General features: G+C 42.2%; 2 protein-coding genes across 11 annotated transcripts in view; one reads left to right on the top strand and one right to left on the bottom strand.

Annotated features, from left to right (window-relative positions):
- Positions 1-17,447, top strand: part of dpy19l1l (dpy-19-like 1, like (H. sapiens)) — a 114,773-nt gene extending 97,326 nt beyond the window's left edge. For 2 of the 5 annotated variants that reach the window (XM_073049848.1, XM_073049843.1), the window contains 7 exons: positions 1,514-1,569; positions 2,227-2,251; positions 7,423-7,542; positions 10,268-10,442; positions 14,368-14,467; positions 15,446-15,571; positions 17,068-17,447. In XM_073049848.1, coding sequence (XP_072905949.1) covers positions 1,514-1,569; positions 2,227-2,251; positions 7,423-7,542; positions 10,268-10,442; positions 14,368-14,467; positions 15,446-15,571; positions 17,068-17,236 — 771 coding nt within the window. In that variant the 3' untranslated portion in view covers positions 17,237-17,447. Of the gene's footprint in view, positions 1-1,513; positions 1,570-2,226; positions 2,252-7,422; positions 7,543-8,613; positions 9,049-10,267; positions 10,443-14,367; positions 14,468-15,445; positions 15,572-17,067 lie in introns of those variants that run through there. The other 3 variants (XM_073049857.1, XM_073049877.1, XM_073049867.1) reach the window with 2 other exon arrangements.
- bmper (BMP binding endothelial regulator) overlaps positions 5,853-23,052 on the bottom strand; it is a 50,210-nt gene continuing 33,010 nt past the window's right edge. For 4 of the 6 annotated variants that reach the window (XM_073049938.1, XM_073049889.1, XM_073049899.1 and 1 more), the window contains one exon: positions 15,518-18,463. In XM_073049938.1, the coding sequence (XP_072906039.1) occupies positions 18,285-18,463 (179 nt within the window). In that variant the 3' untranslated portion in view covers positions 15,518-18,284. Of the gene's footprint in view, positions 8,953-15,517; positions 18,464-23,052 lie in introns of those variants that run through there. The other 2 variants (XM_073049918.1, XM_073049927.1) reach the window with 2 other exon arrangements.

The following is a 23,052-nucleotide window of genomic DNA, read 5'->3' as shown; positions in this document are numbered from 1 at the left end:
AAAGATTCATAGGAATATATCCTGGACAGGAAGTATTATATTATCAAGAGAGATTGGATAGGCTGGAATTCTCTACTCTGAAATGAAGGAATTGAGATGTGACTTTATAAAGATTTATAAAATTATGCAGGGCATAGAAAGATAGTCTTTGTATCAAAGTAAAGGAGCCTCAAACTAAAGGGCATAAGTTTAAGGTAAGAGGGAAAAGATTTAAAAGGCACTTGAGGGCAAGTTTTTTCACAGAGGGTGGTAGGTATTGAGCTACCAGGGGAAGTGATAGAGGTGGGTACAGTTACACAATTTAAAAAAAAAATTACAGGTACATGGATAGAAAAAGTTTAGGATCAAATGCAGGGAAATGGGATTAGTAGGCATCTTGGTCAAACTGAGCAAGTTGGGTTGAAAGCCCTGTCTAAGTACTGTATAACTCTATGAACTTCCGTTGATCAATGAGTTAGAACATTCATATAAATTTCCAGTTGGAGCAACAACATTTCTTCAGTGCCTCTCACCACTGCATTGCGTCATGAGTGATCTTGTTGAAATGAGGAAACACAGCAACCATTTTCTGAACAGCAGCTTTCAAAATTGTAGGCCTTTAGTGTTCACTTGTGAGGGCAGCAGGCGTCAGTTTAATGCCACGTGTGTAAGTAGGTTCCACCCACGGTGTGGTGCTCTCTCAGCACACTACTGGGAGAATAGTATGTAGGCTCAAACTCTCATTCTTCTGGCTTCTTGACTGAAAGGAGCCAATCACCGTTAGATCCTAGAACACTTCTGATGAAGGGGATTGTGGTATTTAAGTTGGGAGTGAGTGGTTGCGAACCAATTCTGTGGGCAAACCAGGGAATGAGATTCAATCAGGTATATCTATTGACATAAGCAGATGTTAATGCCAAATAGCATGATAGTTTGTTTCTTGTCCTTTTAATTTTACAATAATAATTCCTATTTAGAAACATATTTTCCTTTATTATATTGGAGGCTGGCTTTATGACTTACTGAAATTTAATTACGTTGAGATCTAAATATTGAGATATACATCAAGATGTTCTGGATACTGGTAGTGTGCTTCACAGGGAGTGCACACGGAAATTTGGAGCCCACAGTTTTTCTGGTGCTGGGGCTTCATAGGCTAGAATTTTCCTCCATTTACTAGACCGCAGCTGGAAATTAACCATGAGATTGGCAGTGGATCCTGTGGAGATCATGGCTTCAGCTGGTACTTTCCTTATCTATTGATAGTTTAACAAATGAGTCACTGGGAATGACCCTATGCAGTTTCAGGTTGGTGGCAGTTACACCAGCTGTCACTCTCACACTCCCTGTGTGCAGAGGACTTAGTTCAGCATCTTTGAGTCCCAGAGCCCTTTCTGAATATTTCTCACTTCTAAACTGCTATTCTGTGAACAATGAACTTGTCTAATCTGTTCTTTCAAACATGCTGTAGAATGCAGTCTTTTATCAACTTCAAAAGTTTCTAAAAATAATCATCATGTGTTTTTATTTGCAGACTTTGAGGGAGCTGCTGTGTTTGTTAAAAGGAGGAAATTTACAAATCACAGAAGAGTAAGTGTATTGGAAGTTATCTGTGTGGGTTCAGAGTTTGAATTGCAACAGGTTGAGCTTTTTTCAGAGGTAAATAATGTAGAACCAATTGTTCCCAGAGCAGTGTTTGCTTTTTAAGTCCCATAATTTTGTAAAGACAATTGCTAAAACATCTAGGATCTCAGAACCCAATGCCACTTCTGGCTGCATGCATAGTGTTACACCACTGTCTTCCCCATGCTCTCTGCACTACTGACACTTCCCTGGGAAACTGATATGGATGTATGCAGTTACCATTCTAGTGAGTTGAGTATAGGATAGGAGAAATGAATAGTAGGAGCTAGATCACTTACATCAAGTTTCCTGTGGTGTGCGTGAGCTTGGTCTTGGAGGTGCCTAACGTGGTGAGTTGGCTCTGACTGAGCACTAAGTTGAGGGCAAGAATTTGGGAGTTGGCAAAGTGAGAGAAAGTAAATATATCATAGTTTTAGACCTTTGCTGAATTGTAAACAAATTCTAGCTCACCCTTGATGCATGCTGTCATTTGTGTCAAACGTCTGCTTTAAAAGCAAGTGGTAGTTAGGTGTTGAAAATGTGTTTCAAACAACAAATTTCTGGAGAAACAGCATATCCCATGACCTCCAGTTAAAGTGTATTTGTTTTTGTTTTTACTTATAGGAACAGGAGTGCAACCCAAGGAGAGGTAATGTACTTATCAATATTTTACAACAAAATGTTATGAATCGTTACTATACGTCTGGGGTTAGATTGCTGGAGAAAGGTAGCACTGAAGTCCTGATTCTAGACTCATAAAGCAGCAAGTAATTTAGAAGCCAGGCACCATTCTTATATTGGTTTTAAGTAGCACCTTTCTCTCCCTCTCCATTATCCAGGCTGCTGACCTTGAGGAGTTAATTGGATGTCAGTGTATTTATACTAGATATCTTCTGACCATTACCAACTGCACAAGTGCTTACTTTATGAATTAAAGACTTATGTATTTAGAGCCCTGAAATCCCGACAGATGGGAGAATACAAAATAGGCAAAATCTCACTGTTCCTGAGAAACGTGGCTGGAATGGAAGTCTGCCCTATGTTACTCTAGATTGAGTGGCAGGTGGACCACTCTCTGTAGCTTCCTATCTCTGCCGGTTTGCTGTCATCAGCTGTTTCTTGGCTAACTGGGAAAATGCACTCTGTTGATCACTTTGGACCCATTAGGAATAGGGATAGAGTCTATATTGATCTCTAACCAGAGAGGTCAGCATACAACAGATGCCAGGTATGGTTTCTGAAAACTCTCCTGCCATTTCAGGGATCCAGGAAGAGCTGACTAATTGGATACACAATTGGCTTAATGGTATGAAGAAGAGTGATGGTGGAAGATCATTTCTCAAACTGGAGATCTGTGACTAGTGGTGTTCCCCAGGTATTGGTGCTGGGCCCAATATTAATAATATGGACAAGAATATAAATGTAGTGGTTAGTAAGTTTGTAGGTGACACTAAACTAGGTGGTGGTGTCAGTTAAGAAAATTATCAAAAATTACAGGGGGATCTTGGTCAGCTGGATAAGTGAGCCAAGGAATGGCAAATGTTTAATTCAGTTAAGTGGAAAGTTTTGCATTTTGGAAGTCAAATCAAGGTAGGACTATCATAGTAAATGGTAAGGCCCTGGAAGGTGTTGTGAAACAGAGGGACCTTGAAGTTCAGGTATATGGTTCCCTGAAATTGGAGTCACAGATGGACAAGGTAGTGAAGAAAGCTTTTGATATGCTGGTCTTCATCAGTCAGAGCATTGAGGATAAAATTTGGGAGGTCATGGTGCAGTTGTACAGGATGCTGGTAAGTTCGCACTTGGAGTATTCAGGTTTGGTCACCGTGATGTAGGAAGGATGTCATTAAAATGTAAAGAGTGTTGAAAAGATTTACAAGAATGTTGCCAGTACACTGAACTTTCAGGAGAGGTTGGACAAACTTTTTCTGACCTTGGAGTGTAAAGAGTTCACTTCATAGAGGTGTATAAAATCATGAGAGGCATAGATAGGGTGAATATACAAAGTCTTTTTCTGAGGGTTGGGAATCAAGAACTGCAAGACATAGATCCAAAGTAAGAGGGTAAATGTTTAATAGGAACCTGAGGGCCATTTTTTTCACATAGAGGATGGAACATATATGGAATGAACTGCCAAAGGAAGAGTCTGAGGCATGTTTCATTAATATCATTGCATGGATAAGAATTGTTCAGATGGATATGGACCAAACATGGACAACTTGGGCTACTTTAAATGGGCATCATGGTCAGCATAGACAAGTTGGGCCAAAGGGCCTTTTGCTGTGGTAATTAACTTTATGACTATTCAGCTCCTAAAGAGTTCCTGCTGCTCATAGAGCAGCAAGAATTTTCTGACTGCCCCTAGATTAAAATGTCCTGGAGCTGTAGGGGTCACAGAGTCACAGAATTGTACAGCATGGCAGCAGGCCCTTTGGCCCAGTATATCTATGCTACCAATCATATCACTCTATACAATTGTATTAATTACATATCCTTATATGCCCATCTTATTCAATACATGTCCTGATGCCGCTTCAATATTTTTTACGATTCCTGCCTTCACCACCACCTCTGGCAGCTCATTCCGGAGAACAGTTACTCCCCAGATGCCCTTCAAATCTCCTCCCTCTCACCCAAAGCCTCTAGTTTTAGACACACCTGCCATGGGAGTGATTCTGGTTAGCTACCCTGTCTATGCATCCCATAATTTTATATGCCTCTGCCACATTACCTCTCAGCCTCTGTGGCTCCAGGGAAAACCAACCCAACTATCTGGTCTCTTCTTAACTTGTGTCCTGCAATCCAGGCAACACCCTTGTGAATCTTTTCTGCATCCTCTCTAATTATATCCTTCCAATGATGTGGCAATCAGAACTGTTCGCAATACTCCAAGTGCAGTCTAACCTACATTTGTACAACTGTGACATGATGTCCTAACACTTATACTCAGTCAGTGAAGGTAAGGGTGCCATATGCTGCCTTTGCTACATTGCCACTGACAGGGAACTATGTAGCTGTACGCTGAAACCTCTCTGTTTATCAACAATCCTCCAGGGTCCTGTCATTCACCGTGTATGTCCTGTTCAGGCTTAACTTCCTAAAATGCATAATCTGTATTTGTCAGAGTTAAGGTCCATGGCCCACTTTCCCATTTGATCAAAATCTCATTGTAACCATAGCCAACTTTCTTCACTGTTCACCACACTGAATTTTGGATCCATCCATAAACTTACTAATTATGCTGCCTATTTCTTGACCAGATCAGTAATATATATGACAAACAGTAGAGGACCTGGCATCAATCTCTGTGGCACACTACTAGTGACAACCCTCCCAACAGAAAAGTTCTCCACTACTACCTCTGCCTTCTGCAGCCAAGTCAAATTTGTATCCATTTGACTAGCTCACCTTGCATCTGATGTTATCTAACCTGGATCAGTATACAATGTGGTGCCTTGCTGAAGTCCATGTAGATAATGCCTGCCACCGTGGCCTTATCAATCCACTTGGTCACCTCTTCAAACAACTGAGCTAAATTGGTGAGATATGATTTCCTGCACATAAAGCCTTGCTGACTAGGCATAATAAGCTGTTGCTTTTCCTGTCTCACAGAATTCCTTCCATTAACTTTACCAGCACCACTGCAAGGCTGATCACTGGCCTGTGTTTCCCCAATTTACCTTAGCTTCCCTTCTTAAATAAATGAACAGTATTAGATATCCTCTGGTCACCTGTGGCTATCAAAATTACAAAATCGCTGGCAATCCCACCCCTCCCCCCACCCAGCAATCTCCTGCCGTGCTTCTGGCAACATCCATTGAAACAATTGGTCAGAGCCAAGGGATTTATACACCTCTATGCATTTTAGGGCCTCCAACACCTCTTGCTCCATATTACTGATATTCTCCATGGATCACTGTTCCTTCCCCTGAAGTCATTGGCTTTTATGTCCTTCTTTGTAAATGCAGATGAGTAGTAAATACAGATGTACGGTTTCAGTTATAACCTATAGCTCCACATGTAGATTACTACACTAATCCTTAAGGGATCAACTTCCTCCCTAGTTATCCTTTTACTCTTTATATACTCACAGAATCTTTCAGGATTCTCCCTAATTTTATCTGACAGGGATATCTCATGTCCCCATTTAGCCCTTCTGGTTTTTGTTTTTAAGTCTACTCCTATTGTTACGAACCCCGTAACTGGGTTACTTACCAGCAAAGATAGAGGCGTCCATTGGAGTCTGGTGATACTATTTTTAACAGTATTTATTAGTAAAAATACACAAAAATATTATCAATGCAAATATACAGATAATATACGTCGTCAATACTAAATCTAAAAGTGCGGGTATAATAATAATCAATAAGAAATAAGCTCTATCGTTGTCTAGGGGATAATGAATTGTCCGATGGAAATATAAAGTTCGCTGCAGTTCACACAGGCTGCCGCCGTTCGTTTGTCGCTGTGCTGCAATTGTTGGAGAGAGAGAGAAATAGGAGAATGGGAACAGTTACCGCTACGGGTTTTTCCAACCTTCCTTTATGATTTCGGTCCGTCGGTGTCTCGTTGGTGTGGCCGTTCAAGTGTGACCTCTCCTTTAGCTAAACCATTCTTCCGTGATGAGCCCGCCACCCAGGCAAGGGAGGACGCACACAAGCTCTCACCGGCTTTTGCTATAAAACGCTGTCCCTGGATCTCTAGCGTTTCTCCTGGTGCGTCTGAGGGGTGTTCCCCAGACCCCTCTTTTATCCTCACTCATGGGGTCTCAGATGTCAATCAGGTTGGGATGATGCAATCCCTCAACCAGACCACTCTGGTTGTCCCCTGAGGAGTTTCAATGAATAGTACAGTACTCAATACACAATTCCTTCTCCAAGAGACAATGGCAGTAATCAGTGGTTCCGTTCCGCTTATGTCAGGAGACATTCCACCTGGTTGTGTATTCTGTGTCTCTCTCTCTCTCTCTCTCATTTCCTGGGTCTCAGACCCGAAATAATAGCGATCTTGCGATTCTCAAAAAGGAGGGGGCGACTTTGTACCCTTCGGCCCCTCAGAGTTGCTCCACCTTCGTAACACTAAATCTCTGAGCTCCTTGGGGAACTACTTGATTCCAGCTCCCTATACTTGACGTATGCTTCCCTTTTCTTGACCAAACTTTTTATGTCCCTCATCACTAAAAGTTCCCTAATCTTGCCAGCCTTGCCCTTCAGTCGTAACAGGCACATGCTGGCCCTGAATTCTCAATATCTCAGCTTTTAAATCCTTCCATTTGCCAGGCATCACTTTATCTGTAAACAATCTCTCCCAATCAACTTTTGAGATTTTTTTGTCTGCTGTTATCAAAATTGACTTTGCCCCAATTTAAGATTTTAATTTGAGGACCAGTCCCATCTTTTCCATAACTATCTTGAAACTAATACAATTATGGTCACTTCACTGGTCCCAACGTGTTCCCCCACTGACACATCAGCCTCCTTTTCCCAACACTAGCTGAAGTGCAGCCCCCTTCTCTAGTAGGGCCGTCTTCATGTTTCTTCAGTGAACTTCCTGGCCACTCTCAGCACATTTAGCTCCATTCAATTCCTTAGTCACAGTCAATGTTCAGGAAGTTAAAATTTCCAACTATTACAACCCCATTATTTCTACACCTATCTGTGATTTCCTGCATGTTTGAGCCAACTGTGGGTAATCCATGTTGGGGTCTTGCAGCTTGGGACTATAATGATGGAGGGAGGACTTGAGGGTGTTGATATTGCCAGAGATGCCTCTGATTGGAACTGTATAATGCATATGTGTAATTTGTGTTTCTTTCCCCAGCTGGTCTATCACGTTTTGCAGTTGGTAGCATTTATATTGCTGGCCATTCTCATCATGAGGCTCAAACTTTTCCTTACACCTCACTTGTGTCTCATGGCTTCTCTGATTTGTTCCAGACAGGTAAGATAAGTTCTGGAGTGAAATTTAATCACGTGTGTCTACCACAGGGCCTGATATGTGACACTCAATTGAGATTTCCAACAAAAGTTGCTGCACTCTGTGGGACAAGTTTCAGTTTGCAGTGTTTTGGGGTTATATTTAATCTTCCTCCAGAAATCCCTGCTATCACAGAAGCCCGTCAGCAAGCAACATGAACATCACTGCAAGAGTTCCTCAGAGCTGTGACCTAGGCCCAACCACCTGTTTCATCAATGGCATTCCTTCCATCACAAGAAGTGGGAGATTTGCTGATGATTGCACAACATTCAAAATCATTTGCAAACTCAGCAAATACTGCATGCAGACACAAAACAACTAACATCTTCAAGAGGAGAAAGCTTAACACCTGACTTTGAAAGCAGTAGATGTTAACATTTGCATTGAATGACCCTTCATCATCAGAATGGATCTGACGAAAGGTCACAAAATGTTAATTCTGTCTCTTTTGGGTAACCTGGGATAAGGGCAATCAAGCTAAAACCACTTTGCATTGACACTAGTTCAAGTGTGGCAGCTCAGAACCAACCTCCAGATCTCTGAGATGGATCAAGTTGACTTTCCCTTATCCAGGAGTACTGACTGCCCAAATTCAGACACATGCTCTGATTTCATGATGAGGTTCTGCATTCTCTCCTCTGGGACAGCTGCCTGATCTTTATCACTCATGATATCACTGGATAACAAAGACATTGCTTCCTGAATACTTTTCAGTCCGTCTTATGAAGTTTGTGAAAATCACAATGACATTTCCATATCATGCACCATTTTTTAATAATCAAATATATTTGTTATTTCAATTCTTAATTCAAGTCAATTAAAATGTTGCCCACAATGTAAGTTGAGAAATTTTCTATTTTGTCTGGCAGGATGGACACTGCATGGCAGGACAGGTTTTGGAAAGGCTATAAAAGCATCACGCATACACTGTTTTATGCATTGCGCTTATATGTATATCGGTTTGCAATCACATTGATGCGTATGTTCTACACACGTAGCATGTGTGTACTCATGATAAAGTAATTGTTTTTTCAGGTGTACTTGTGATAGCAAATGCCTTGCTGATGTTGCAACAGCTGCAGAACTTTGTTATATTTATGATGAGTATACGCTTAAATCTCAAAGACAGAGCATGACTCCTCTTATTAAGAAAGCCTATGAGAGGTACTTTGGGAATAACATTGGTGACCAAGACAAAGCCTGGGATCCTCATATTAGTTGCATTCCTGTTTAGACGACTTCCCTGCAAATCTTGGCACTGTCAGTGACGAGCGTGGTGAAAGGTTTCATCCGGACATTGCGATCATGGAGAACTGGAATCCATCGATGCTGGCTGATTATTGTTGGACACTTTTAAGCAAGAAGATGCGGACACTGAGTACAAATGAAAATCATTAACAAAACATTTTTAGCTAGTTGAACTATTGCAAAGCATCAGCACCATTATGCAATTAAACACATAAAAGTTCATTTCTTGTTTCTCTAAATTCCTATGTGATACAAGTAGTCTGAAATTAAATTTGTGTTCAGCTTCAAGTAGTCGATTATAACCACAAAGAATTCCTGAAGGAGCAACGCTTGAAAAAAATTGTTGTCCTGTGTGCTTTCCCATCATTAAAGTCTTGGAGTCTTCATTAATAAGAAACAGAATGAACCCCTTCCTGACAAAACACACAGTTGGGAGTGTGATAGAACTCTGTCCACTTGCCTGGGTGAGCAAGTTCAGCAACTCTCAGTTTTAGCATCACATTCACTTTGCAAGTCAATCAAAGTGCTCCTCTGACTTCAGTTCTCAACATGAGGAGAGCTGGAAGACTTGGGAAAAGTGTCCCTTGGTTAAGACTTCTCATCTCTTCTGATAATTACTGCTCACCTTCCTGCACCTGTTTTAGAGGGAAACACTGAAAAACTAGGGTTGTCACTTTTGAAGAATGATAGGTGGGGAGAAATAATGCTTTTATACTTGAGAGATGTAGCTGAGAGGTTGTTCCCACTGACAGAAAGAGCAGAGGGATTAAATTTAAAGTGATGGGCTAAAGAGCCAAAGGCTGCCTGAAAAGGAGCTTTGTTATGCAGTGAGTGGTTGCTTCTAGAGTTCATTTCCTGACAGCTTCAGCTGTGGCTTTGAGAGAAAATTGGATCAGTACTTGGAAGCAAAGCCACGACAAGGTTACTTAGAGAGGCTGAAGCAAGATCGCAGATGTTGGTTTGGGCAATGGTGGAATGAGTTGCTTTTTAGCGCTTACTGCTTGGTATTTTTATGAAATTATCACTTAGTATCATTTTAAATGTGATGAAATTGGTCTTCGTCACCATTTCAGAAGTGAGGTCTGGACAACTACTCTCCATGCTGAAAACATTCCTCCCACAATCCCCCACCACCTTCCCCCACCACCTTCCCTCCAGACCCTCAGCAATTAAACAATCTCTCAATACTGATCTGTGTCATAGGAAATGGGTTAATGTTGTACATGTTGTCTAAGCTGCTGGTACTTTTCTGCACTCAGACTGTGGGAGTTATACAGCAGTAAGAGGTTGTAAAATCACTTATTTCCTTTTGAACCAGTTGCTGCTGTTTGTTAATGGTGGATTTACTCGTCTTTGAATTTTCTATCCACACCAACCTGGGGGTTCCTTTGTTACATTTATAATTTGTTCATGAGTTTTGATTTCCCTTCCTTTGTTGAAGCTCTTGTGGTGGATCAGGACTAAATCCCTCCACCAGATATTTGTGTGTGTGATACTGGCAGCAATGGCTGTACAAGGAGCCATGAACCTGAAGGAACAGTGGAGCATAATCGGAGAGTTCAGCAACTTTCCCCAGGAGGAGTTACTGGAGTGGATCAAGGAAAACACCAAGAAGGGTAAGTCACCCTTGAGACGTTTGTCATTACATATAGCCCCATACTAGTGAAGGGATCATTTCAAAATGTAAACCAGCAGGATATTACAGCACGAATTTATCAAAATTCATCTACACACCTGTTCCAAATGTGTGAAATTAAGTATGGTATTTCAGGTCTTCTTGTGGGGAATTTTTCTGCCAGATCCTGTCTCTGGGATTGTTGTTGTTCTGTTTTTTTTGTTTATTTAAATTTAGGAGTGGTGTTGAGGGCATTTGGTGAATTCAGCTTTTAGTGGCTTTCAGTTGAAGGCAGTTATCCCAACTGTACCTCTTGCCACTACATGGATCTGCAGACAGGCAGTTTATGGTCCCTCTGTCCCTCTACCATTTAATTATGTTAACCATATGTTACTTTGGGTGCCATGGTGAAGATATGTTCTCTACATAAGGAGGTGTAAAGAAAGCCCTTCTTTCCTCCGCTAGCCTGTTGGTCACCCTTGGGTGAAGTGTAGCAGCTGCTTAGCCCCCCCCCCCCCACCTGATCAGGGTCATGTGAAGTCATGGGAGCAGGTGGGAGATGGTCATATGAGCAGCTGGTGTATATCACAAGTTCTGGTTATGACCATTGACACCAGGCAATCTCTTAAGAGTATTGATAATGGATGGGGTCACCCGCCTTATAAAGATACTGTCCAGAAGAAGGCAATGGCAACAAACCATTTCTGTAGAAAAATTTGCCAAGAACAATCATGGTCAAAAACCATGATTGCCCACATCATATGACACAGCACATAATGATGTTGATATGTTGCTAGCCAAGGGGTTAAGATAATGGGACTAACAGTTAAAGATCTGGACCAGTGATCCAGAGACACGAGTTCAAGCTACACCTCCAGTACCCTATTAAAAAGTCTTGACAGCAAGGACCAAACCCTACCTGGTTCTATCCTGTACCAGTTGGTGTAGTTGTAATTGGCCCCTCAGTTCAATAGCTATGAGAATTGCACTAAATGATTGCCTAAATTCTATTGCTTAAAGTTATTATAAGACATAGGAGCAGAATTAGGCCATCTGGCCCATCGAGCCTGCTCCACCATTCAATCATGGCTGATATTTTTTCTTCTCCTTCTCAACCCCAGTTCCCAGCCTTCTCCCCGTATCCTTTGATGCCGTGTCCAATCAAGAACCTATCAATCTCTGCCCTTAATGCACCCAACAAGCTAGCCTCCATAAGCTGCATGTGGTACCAAATTCCACAAATTCACCACCCTTTGGCTAAAGAAATTTTTCCACATCTCTGTTTTGAAAGGGCACCCCTCTATCCTGAGGTTGTGCTCTCTTGTCCTAGGCTCTCCCACCATGGGAAACATCCTTTCCACACCTACTCTGTCTAGGCCTTTCAACATTTGAAAGGTTTCAATGAGACCCTCCCTCATTTTTTTGAATTTCAGCGAGTACAGACCCAAAGCCATCAAACATTCCTTGTATGATAACCCTTTCATTCCTGGAATCATCCTTGTGAACCTCCTCTGGACCCTCTCCAATGCCAGCACATTTTTTCTAAGATGAGGGACTCAAAACTGTTCACAATACTCAAGGTGAGGCCTCACCAGTGCCTTAAAGCCTCAACATCACATCCTTGCTCTTGTATTCTAGAGCTCTTGAAATGTACGCTAACATGACATTTACCTTCCTCACCACCGACTCAACCTGCAAGTTAACCTTTAGGGTGTTCTGCACAAGGACTCCCAAGTCCCCCTGCATCTCAGATTTTTGGATTTTCTCCCCACTTAGAAAATAGTCCGCACATTTATTTCTACTACCAAAGTGCATGACCATGCATTTTCCAACATTGTATCTCATGTCACTTTCCTGCCCATTCTCCTAATCTGTCTAAGTCCTTTTGCATCCCTATCTTTATCCTCAACACTACTGCTCTTCCACCAATCTCCATATCATCTACAAACCTGGCAACAAAGCCATCTATTCCATCATCTACATCATTTATATACAGCATAAAGAGAAGTGGTCCCTGTGGAACACCACTAGTCACCAGCAGCCAACCAGAAAAGGATCCTTTTATTCCCACTCGCTGCCTCCTACCCATCAGCCAATGCTCTAATCATGTTAGTAACTTTCCTGTAATACCAAGGGCTCTTAACTTGGTAAGCAGCCTCATGTGACACCTTGTCAAAGGCCTGAAAGTCCAAATATTCAATATCCACTGCATCCCCTTTATCTATCCTACTTGTAATCTCCTCAAAGAATTCCAACAGGTTTGTCAGGCAAGATTTTTCCTTAAGGAAACCATGCTATCTTGTCCCGTTTCACAAGTACTCCATAACCTCATCCTTAATAATTGACTCCAACAGTTTCCCAACCACTGAGGTCAGGCTAACTGGTCTATAATTTCCTTTCTTAAAGAGTTGAGTGACAGTAAACTGTCTGGCCTGATTTACTCATCCAAACACACTACCTCTTTATCTGAACTGAATTTTATTTCTCATTTCCCTGCCCACTGAACTTTCCTTGAGAGCTTGGCCAGCACTAAACATTCTGTAATTATTAGCTCTCCCCTTAATCATTTTTTATTATGGGTGTAACTTCTGCAATCCTGCAGTACAACACTGGCCATTGAGACTTTGTTAAATAAAAACTGAAATGCTGGAAGCACCTAGTCAGTCAGGGAAATGTTTAGAGTCAGTATATCTTCCTCAGGATAGATTTGTGTAATGTTGGTGGTTTAGCTGCCTTCAATATTGAATTTCTTTATTTATCATCCCCAGTATTTCATCCTCATCTTCAATGCAATGTCTGCAGTGCAAATGGATTTTCCTTCATCTTTCAGCCCAGGACTCAGGATGTACTGTGTGTTTAAAATGTTCCCCTATTTTGGCTTTAACTTTCTTTCCCCTTACATCAATGACAAGATAACTTTGGAAGCTTTGCAGAAATGGTATTTGATCTGAGTCTTCCTCGTAAACTTCACATAACCCTGACTGTTTATTCCTCAATAACGGTTTGTAAATCACCATGTGCAACTGGCTTAGCCCCATTTAAGAACTTCTGCTCCATTTTTCAAGTAGCAATGCAAAGTCTGCTATTGAAGTTCTCCTGATCACATCTCATCCAGCTGCCACCCTGTGAAATGGATCTCAGTATCGCATTACCAACTACCACATAAGGTTCTGCTATAATGCACTAATGATCTTTTGCTCAGTTCTAGAGATTCCTTAATACACCAAAGATTACTGTGTTTTGCTTTTGCCTTTAATATAGTCGCATGATATTTCCATTTCTCTGTAGTGGTGCTGGGTGAAATTAGTGATTTATCTGGCTGTTAGAGTCCAAGCAAAAGAAGCTGCTCAGAAGTCAAAGGCAAATTATTTTAAGAGTAACACACAAAATGCTGGAGGAACTCAGCAGATCAGGCAGCATCTGTAGAAAGGAATATAGACTTGATACTTCCTCCCTTGCTTGCTGCATTCCTTCAGCATTTTGTGTGTGTGTGTTATTCTGTATTTCCAATGCCTACAAAATCTCTTGTGCAAATTACTTTAAACATAGTTTTGCTGCTACTTGTTAATGCAGTCTTTGCGTACCCCAACCGGGGTGGAAAAGGGAAGCTGTGGAAATGTAGAAACTGGAATAGGGGTCTGGCTTAGTGCTTTAATCAGTCGTGTGGTCAGGGGTGCAAGCTGGTCACTCAAAACAGTGTTCCTGGGACGTTAGTGCAGAATACACAGGGAGAGCAGTCTGCAGCAGTGACAGAAATATCAGTTGTCACTTTTTTTTCCAAGGCATCTGTAACACATATTCATGAGCCCGTGTGCGTTTATATGTGACTTAATTGTATTTTAAATGGAATAACTAGCCACCATTTATAGATATATAATTATAAAAAGATGGTCTTCTCATCAATAAAACATTCAATCTTCCCTCAGATGCTGTGTTTGCTGGGGCAATGCCCACGATGGCAAGCATCAAGTTATCTACTGGACGGCCCATTGTAAATCACCCACACTATGAAGATTCAGGTCTGAGGTGGGTGATAGCTCTGTTCACAGAGATGTCTACAGTGGGTTGGTTTAGGCAGCTTTTTCAATGTCTGGTGTTTTCAAATATTCATTGTTTAAAGGGCTACGGTATTTTAAATATCAACAATTTCAGTTATTAAGGGGAATAGAGAGATGGATAAACCCTTCAGAAAATACTTTGAACATTTTGTTAAAGAATAACACTTTGAAGGCAAATGGTCCTATTATATTTTCAGCTGAATGGTGACCTACAGAATTTTAACTACCTTGTATCTCCCTGATTCTCCCTTGGTTTCAATAACTTTCCATTTCCCCAGTTCATTGAGTGTTACTCCTCCTTCCAAAATAGCTCCCATGAAAGAGGAGCTGTTACCAAGGCAGCTGGTTAGCTGGCTATTGCCTTCACTCATCTGAACCCCTTCTCTCTACCTGAGTCTGCCAGTCACCCTGACTTGATGCTGATCTCGGTAGCTGACCTGCTGCAGGAAATCTGGAGAACCTGGTGTTGACAGAAACATATTGTCACTTATTGTCCATTCATTGTTTATCCTTGCTCTCCTTACTGACACCCTCCCACTACACTGATGGCTCAGACTAGAATAATGTCTCTTCACACTACGTCGATACTCATCCTACCTTCCATTGCTGTCAGTAGGGTCACACTTTCTGACATGATAGTTGTTTCCTGAACCCTCCACCAGCCTCTTGCCCTCGCCTCCCTCTCATGTAAAGCCTTGAATTCAAGTGTTCTCACGTGTTGGCAGAGTGTTATTAGTACTTTTCCTAACCTGGCAATCACTTCCCTGTCCCAGCCTCCTTGATTACTGTGGATCACTTATCTGCTGATATTTTGAGTGCCTTCCTTCTCTGAAGGGTATGCTTTCAACTATTTAATCCTAACTAGATTCTCATTCCTGAAGTATCCCCTCCCTAAACAGCTCCCCCCACTAAAGCCAAACCAACATCTTCATCTCTTCTCACACAGACAAAGAACAAAACAGGTGTATGCAATGTACAGTCGGAAGTCAGCAGAGGAGGTGAAGAACGGGCTGATTCGCATGGGAGTAGATTATTTTATTTTTGAAGATTCTTGGTGTTTGAGAAAAACAAGGTGCGTATGATTTTAAAGCTTTAATAGATCTCTGATCTGAGTTGCCATCAAGTCCTTCATACATGCTAATTGTTCCTCATTGCTTCAGTCTTTGTGTCAGTGCAGAATCAAACAGACTCCCTCCTCCGTCTTTATTTGAGACATCCAGATTAATGAATGATATCCCTTCTGTAATGCCAATGAAGTTTTTATTTAAGAATTCCATAGATAAGCCATTGTATTGCAGAATCCTTCAACTCTCTATGACCAATGTGCCCTGTTGAGCTTGGGTATTATCCAGGCAATGGAGAGCATCCCCAATATGTTGCTGGGTCTGTCTTTGTGTACTGAGTCAATCAGTGCTGGATCCCAGCCTCTGACTAGTCCGGTAGCTACTCAGTTGGTCCATTCGGACTGCTTTTCAGTGGTGGCTGCATTTCTGGGCAGCTGCCGGTTTGGCGTTCCCTGAAAGGGATGGTCCAGAGGTGGTGATTATACTGAAACCAAGTCCCTTTAACTTGGTAGGTCTTTGCCATTTTTGTTTTGCTGACTTTAGAATTAGCAGACATTTTTCAAAATAATTACTGTTATGAGCAAGCTAAAAGCAGGCCAGGCAGTATCTGTAGAGGGAAACAAACAGGCAGCATTTCAGGTCAACACCCTTTATCTGCACTGAGTAGAGGGGAGGTAGCTGGTAAAAAGAGGTGAGGTGAAAGGGTGGAGCGAGAGCTGAATCAAGTGAGGAGGAGTGATAGATGAGAGAGGGAAGTGGAAACAATGCTAGAAGCTAGGAGGTGACAGGTGACAATGGGCTGAAGATGATGGAATTTGAAACAAGTAGAGGTGGAGATGGAGGACCCTAGTGGAAGAGGTATGTGGATGCTGGGCAGATGAGTGGATAGAGAAGGAGAAAAAGTGGGGTGATGAGGACTGGGTTGGATGTAGGGTGAATCAGGAGGAGAGACACACAAGGGGAACAAGTTTACCTGAAATTGGAGAATTCAGTGTTCATACCATTCAGTTGTAGACTACCTGTGGAATATGAGGTGTGCATTATAGGAACAACACCTCATTCGTCCTGAGTAGTCTATATACTGATGGTATATATATATATATTGAATTCTCCAATTTCAAATAACCTGCTTCCTCTCTCTGTTCTTTCTGCAGTTGCCCCACCCACTCCATCTGCCCATCTCACCCCACTGGGTCTCCTCCTCCTACAGTTCCCATCTACCTCTCCACCCTCCTTCATTTGGATCCATGCTTCACCTTCCTTTCCCATTAGATTCTGTCATCTGCAGCCCATGGTTTCATCTGCCTATCACCTCCCAGTCTCTGCTGCTATTCCCAATCATCACTCCTCCTCACCTAGATCCACCAGTCACTTTCAAATTCTAGCTCCAAGGCTTCCCTCCACCTCATTATATTGCCCATCTCCCCTCTACCAGTCCAGTTTCTGATGAAACTGATACGAGCCTGTGCTTCAGCTTCATTGCACTGCTTCCTCTCACCCATAGAGAAGGCTGCAGTATGCCAGAAATTTGGGATGTGGAAGATGTGGAAAATGCGAAGAAAACTCCTTTGTGCTCCATGGTTTCTCAGTCGCCGACTCCACACTTCATCCCAGTCTTTCAGAATGATGTTTACAAAGTGTTAAAGATGAAGAAAACTGTCAACTGGACATAAAGGTCAGTGGATGGACAGAGACGGTTAAGCATTGCTGTGCTTAAAGGTCATCCAAATTTCTTCTATAGATGGCAACAGGAAGTATGATTGAACATGAGAACAATTGTAGAAATATGATCTTTGTAATAGTTCCTTTATAAGAGGTATTTTCATGTCTTTATGGAGTTAATGCATATGTGATTATTTTCAATAAAGATTTTGTGAATAAAAATTCAGCTTCAGTTATATTTTGAACTTTGAGAGTATTCCTAATTGTCCCATTTACATTGCTGCTGTTCTCTGATAGACAGTGGAGGCCTTGGGCTGGTGAGAACATCTATGTTCATAACATACTGGAAGAGGGCAGCTTCCTCCTAGGACTAATGCAGAGGACAACAGTATAAAGGAATAAAACTTGTTAGCTGTCATCCTGGTGCGGTTGGGGGGGAGAATACGCAACCTCAGCAGCTGTCTGGAATCATAAAAGTTACCCTGTTTGTTCGGAAACACCCAAGGGTGTTGGGTAGGAAGAACCCTGGTCCAAAGGTGCAGCCATTCTGTGGGGCAGCGACACTGGGGTAGCCCATTGTCCATGCCGTACTTCCTGGTCATGTCTCCACCTGGAGCATCAAAGAGAACCAGTTCAATTGGCCCAAGGCCAGGCTCCTTTGCTTTTTGCTTCAGCTGAGAAAAAGAAATTGAATAACTTGTCCTGCAGATGAGGAAGAGGGTGACACTGGGAATCCCTGCTGAGTTCATCCGTTTACTCTTCAACCAGCAAACTCTTCAAAACACACACAGAAGCAGGGGAGGTGAGTACTAAAATGCATAAAATACTAAAATAAATCATTCCATTTGATCTTGTATTAATTTAAGGTTTTAGTTTTTGTGTACATGGCACACTTATCACATATTCTGTCCAATGGCGTACTCTCCGCGTGCTCATTCCAGAAAAAAACAGCATGCTCCTTTGTTCCCTTCTTGTCTGTGTTGGAGATGCAGTGGGGGTTTCGGCTGCCCCAGATTTGCGTTCTGATTACCTTATTCACCTCCTGGATCCTTGGGCTGTTCACCGGGGGCACAAGGATGGCTTGATGCACTGTCCTCTGTGAAGCAGCAAGTTTGCAGGGCAGTGGCAGCCCGCCACACATGGCTTATTGCAAGGGCCGATTTCATTCCAGTTTTCACAGGTCTTTGGACAGCCTGGTCCGCATGTGTTGTACACAGCACCATGCTTACACTGAGTTGCTGCAAAGAGATAGAGCAAGGGTTAAAAAACAGTAAACACGATTATCCTGCAGCAAAGGCTCTGTCCCAATTTCTGCTGGCTGTATTCAGCAGTTACTCACCCGTTGGACGATGGTTATACTTGAGAATTAAAAACTCAGAGGACAATGAAGGGGGTTTATAGATAAGGGTGGCCCTTACACTTCTGCTTGTGTCCTTCAGTGGCAGCAGACAAGGGAGCAGGGGTCAGTGCAGTGGCTGAGCCTTAAATAGCACCCAACACTCCAGCATAGCCTACACCCACAGCAGCAGACAAGGCAATGGTAACTAACTAACTGATGGAATTTTCCTTTTGAATTCTGATTGGTCAAGGGTTTAAAATTGCACATTAGTGAGCAAGATACAAGATCAAAGTAAATTGTCCTGTGATTAGGCTAATGTTAAATGGGTAGGTTGATGGTGGTGCTGCTTGTTGGGCTGGAAGGGCCTTGTCCCACACTCTTATCTGTTCATTAAGGAAGATACCTGAGCGGTGATGTGGAATTGGTTTGAACTGAAATCATGAGCATAAATTAGGAAATGATGGCATGTTTGAAGGTAACTACAATTATCATGGGAGATATTAATGTACATATTGATGGGATGACCCAAACTGACAATGGTATCATAGAAATTATTGGAACACATGAGCAATGCATTGCAGAGTCTATCTAATTCCAGATTTGTCTATGGAAAGAGGGAGGATTACTAAGGCATCTTGTGGGTAAAGATTCCCTTTGGGGCTAGTGAGCACAATATAACAGAATTCCAGGTACAGTCTGAGGATACACACCATAGGTCCATAACCAATGTCTTCAATCAAAATTAGGGTAATTATAATGGCCTGAGGGAATTGTCTGAGGTAGACTGCGTAAACAAGTTATGAGAGGAACTGTGGCAGATAAACGAACAACTGGTCTATAATGCTCAGCAAGAGTTTATCCCCATCATAAAGACAGATTCTGCATGAAGTGCTGCAGGCAGTAGTTCCATAGAGACCATGTTAAGAAACTGGAACTGCAGCTCAATGACGTCAGCTCATAGGGGCAAATGCAGAGGCCATAGATAGGAGCTACATGGAGGTAGTTACCCCCAAGTTTCAGGAGGCAGGTACCTGAGTGACTATCAAGAGAGTGAAATTAAATAGGCAGCAAAAGAAGAGCAGCCCTGTAGCTGTTCCCTTCAATAGCAAGTGTACCACTTGGATACTGTTGTGGTGTGGGGGTGATGGAGAACCTATCAAAGGAAACCACAGTGACCGGGGTCTCTGGCAATGTGGTTCAGAAGAGAAGTTGGGAGAAGAAGAGTGCTGTGGTGATAGGGGATTCCATAATTAAAGGAGCAGAAAGCAGATAGTATGTTGCCTCCCAGGTGCTAAGCTCAGGATGTCTCAGAAAGGGTCCACGACATTCTAAAGGGAGAGGGTAAACAGCTGGAAGTTGTGGTACATAATGGTGCCAACAACATAGGTAGAAATAGGCAGGAGCTACTTTAGACAGAAAATAGAATGTTAGGTAGAAAGTTGAAAAGCAGGACCTCCAGGGTAGTGGTCTCTTGACTGCTCCCTGTGCCAGTGAAGGCAGGAATAGGTTGATTTGGCAAATGAATGCGTGGCTGAAGGATTGGTGTAGGGGGCAGGGTTTCATATTTCTGGATCACTGGGATCTCTTCTGGGGAAGGTATGATCTGTAGAAAAGGACAGGTTACACCTCAACCCAAGAGAAACCAATATCCTTGCAGGCAGGTTTGCTAGAGCTGTTGGAGAGGGTTGAAACTAATTTGGCAAGGAGGTGGGAACCAGGGTGATAGGGCTGGGGATGGGACATTTGGTGTACAACTAAGAGCAGTGTGTAGTGAGACTGAGGAAGGACAAGCAAGTGACAGGGCATCAGTGGGATGAGCTGAAGCGTAACTTAGTGCAAAATCTAAAAGGGTGATGAACACAGGTCTGGAGGTGTTATATTTAAATACACGCAGTATATGGAATAAGGCGAATAATCCTGAGGAGTATGTAGAGATTGGCAGGTATAATGTTGTGGGCATCTCTGAGTCATGGCTGAAAGAGGAACATAGTTGGGAGCTTAACATCCAAGAATACACATTGCATCGAAAGGACAGGAAGGTAGGCAGAGGGGTGGAGTGGCTCTTTAGGTAAAAATGAAATCAAATCTTTAGAAAGAAGTGACATAGGATCAGAAGATGTAGAGTCCTTGTGGGTAGAGTTAAGAAACTGCAAGAGTAAAATGACCCTGATGGGAGTTACATACAGGCTTCCGAACAATAGCCAGGATGTGGGCTACAAATTACAATAGAAAGTAGAAAAAGAATGTAAAAAGCACAATATTGCAATAATGGTGAAGATTTCAATATGCAGGTAAATTGGGAAAATTGGAATAGTGCTGGATCCCAAGAGAGGGCATTAGTAGAACACCTACAAGATGATTTTTTAAGAACAGCTTGAGTTGGAGTCCTCTAGGGGGAACAGCATTTCTCGATTGGGCGTTATGTAATGACCCGGATTTGATTAGGGAACTTAAGGTGAGCGAACCCTTAGGAGCCAGTGATCCTAATATGATAGAACTCGCCCAGCATTTTGAGAAGAAGCTAAAATTGGATGTATCAGTATTACAGTATTAAAGGAAATTACAGAGGCATGAGAAAGGAGCTGGCTAAAGTTGATTGGAAGGGGACACTAGCAGAGATGATGGCAAAACAGCAGTGACTGGTGTGTCTGCGAGAAATTCAGAAGGCAAAGGAAAGATATGTCCAAAAGATGAAGAAGTATACTAAAGGGAGGCTGAGAAATCATGGCTGACAAGGGGAGTCAAAGACAGCATAAAAGCAAGAGAGAGGGCATATAATATTGTAAAAATTAGTGGGAAGGTAGAGGTTTGGAAAGCTTTTAAAAACCAACTGAAGGCAATTTAAAAAGCCATAAAGAGAGAAAAGATGTAACATGATGGTAAGTTAGTCTATAATATAAAAATAAGTTTTAGAAGTTTTTTTCAGATAGTGAAAGAGACAAGAGTGGATATCAGATCACTGGAAAATGAGACTGGAGGGATAGTAATGGCGGACAAACTTAATAAGTATTTTGCGTCAGTCTTCACTGGGAAATATACTAGCAGAATGCTAGAAATACAAGAGTGCTAGAGAACAGGAGTGAGTAGAGTTGCTATTACTTAGGAGATGATGTTTGGGAAGCTAAAAGGTCAGGAGGTAGATAAATCACCTGGACCAGATGGACTATACCCCAGGGTTCTGAAAGAGGTATCTGAGTGCATCGTGGAAGCATTAGAAATGATATTTCAAGAATCACTGAATTCTGGAATGGTTCCAGAGGACTGAAAAACAGCAAATGTCATTTCATTCTTTCAGAAGGGAGGGAGGCAGAAGAAAGGAAATCATAGGCCAGTTAGCCTGACTTCAGTGGTTGGAAAGATGATGGGAGCCTATTATTAAGGATGAGGTTTCAGTTTACTTGGGGACATGTGACAGAACAGGCAAAAGTCAGCATGCTTTTCTAAAGACACAATTTTGCCTGATCAATCTGTTGGAATTCTTTGAGGAAATATCAGACAGGATAGACGAAGGAGAGTCAGTGGATGTTATTTATTTGGTTGTTCAGAAGGCCTTTGACAAGGTGCTGCACATGAGGCTGCTTTACAAAATAAGCGCTCATGGTATTACAAGAAAGATACGAGCATGGATAGAAGATTGGCTGACTGGCAGGAATGGGAATAAAGTGGGTGTGTACTGTTTGGCTGCCAGTGACGTGGTGTGCCGCAGAGGTCAGTGTTGGAACCGCTTCTTTTCATGTTGTGTCAATAATTTGGAAAGGAACAATGGTCTGAATGACAGAATTAGTGGTTTTGTGGCCAAGTTCGTGGACAACACTAAGATAAATGGGGGGCAGGTAGTGTTGAGGGATCAGGGTGTCTGCAGAGGACTTAGGCAGATTGGGGGAATGGGCAAAGAAGTGGCAGGTGGAATATTGTGTAGGAAAGTGTATGGTTATGTTTAAACTTTGGTGGAAAGAGTAAAGGCAAGGGTTATTTTCTGAATGTGAAGAAAATTCAAAGATCAGAGGTACAAAGGGGCTTGAGAGTTCTCATGCAGGATTCCCTAAAGGTTAATTTGCATGTTGAGCTGGTGGTAAGGAAGGTAAATGCAATTTTACCATTCATTTTGAGAGGACTAGAGTATAAAAGCAAGGATGTAATGCTGAGGCTTTATGAGGCAATGGTCAGAGTATTGTGAGCAGTTTTGAGCCCCTATCTAAGAAAAGATGTGCTGGCATTGGAGAAAGTCCAAGGAGGTTGGTGGAATGATCCCAGGAGTGAAAGGGTTAACGTATGAGGTGCGTTTGATGACTCTAGGCCCATAATCACTGCAGTTTGTAAGATGGAGGGAGTGGGGATTTCATTGAAAACTATCAAATATTGAAAGGCCAAGTCAGGGTGGATGTGGAGACTATGTTTCCTATAGTGAAGGAGTCTAGGATCAGAGGCACAGCCTCAGAATTGAGGTAGGTCTATTTAGAACAGAGATGAGGACATTTTCTTTTTAAT

Source organism: Hemitrygon akajei, chromosome 1 (assembly GCF_048418815.1).
Source record: "Hemitrygon akajei chromosome 1, sHemAka1.3, whole genome shotgun sequence".
Taxonomy (NCBI): domain Eukaryota; kingdom Metazoa; phylum Chordata; class Chondrichthyes; order Myliobatiformes; family Dasyatidae; genus Hemitrygon; species Hemitrygon akajei.
The sequence above is the reverse complement of the archived record's forward strand: the minus strand, read 5'-3'. Positions and strand labels throughout refer to the sequence as shown.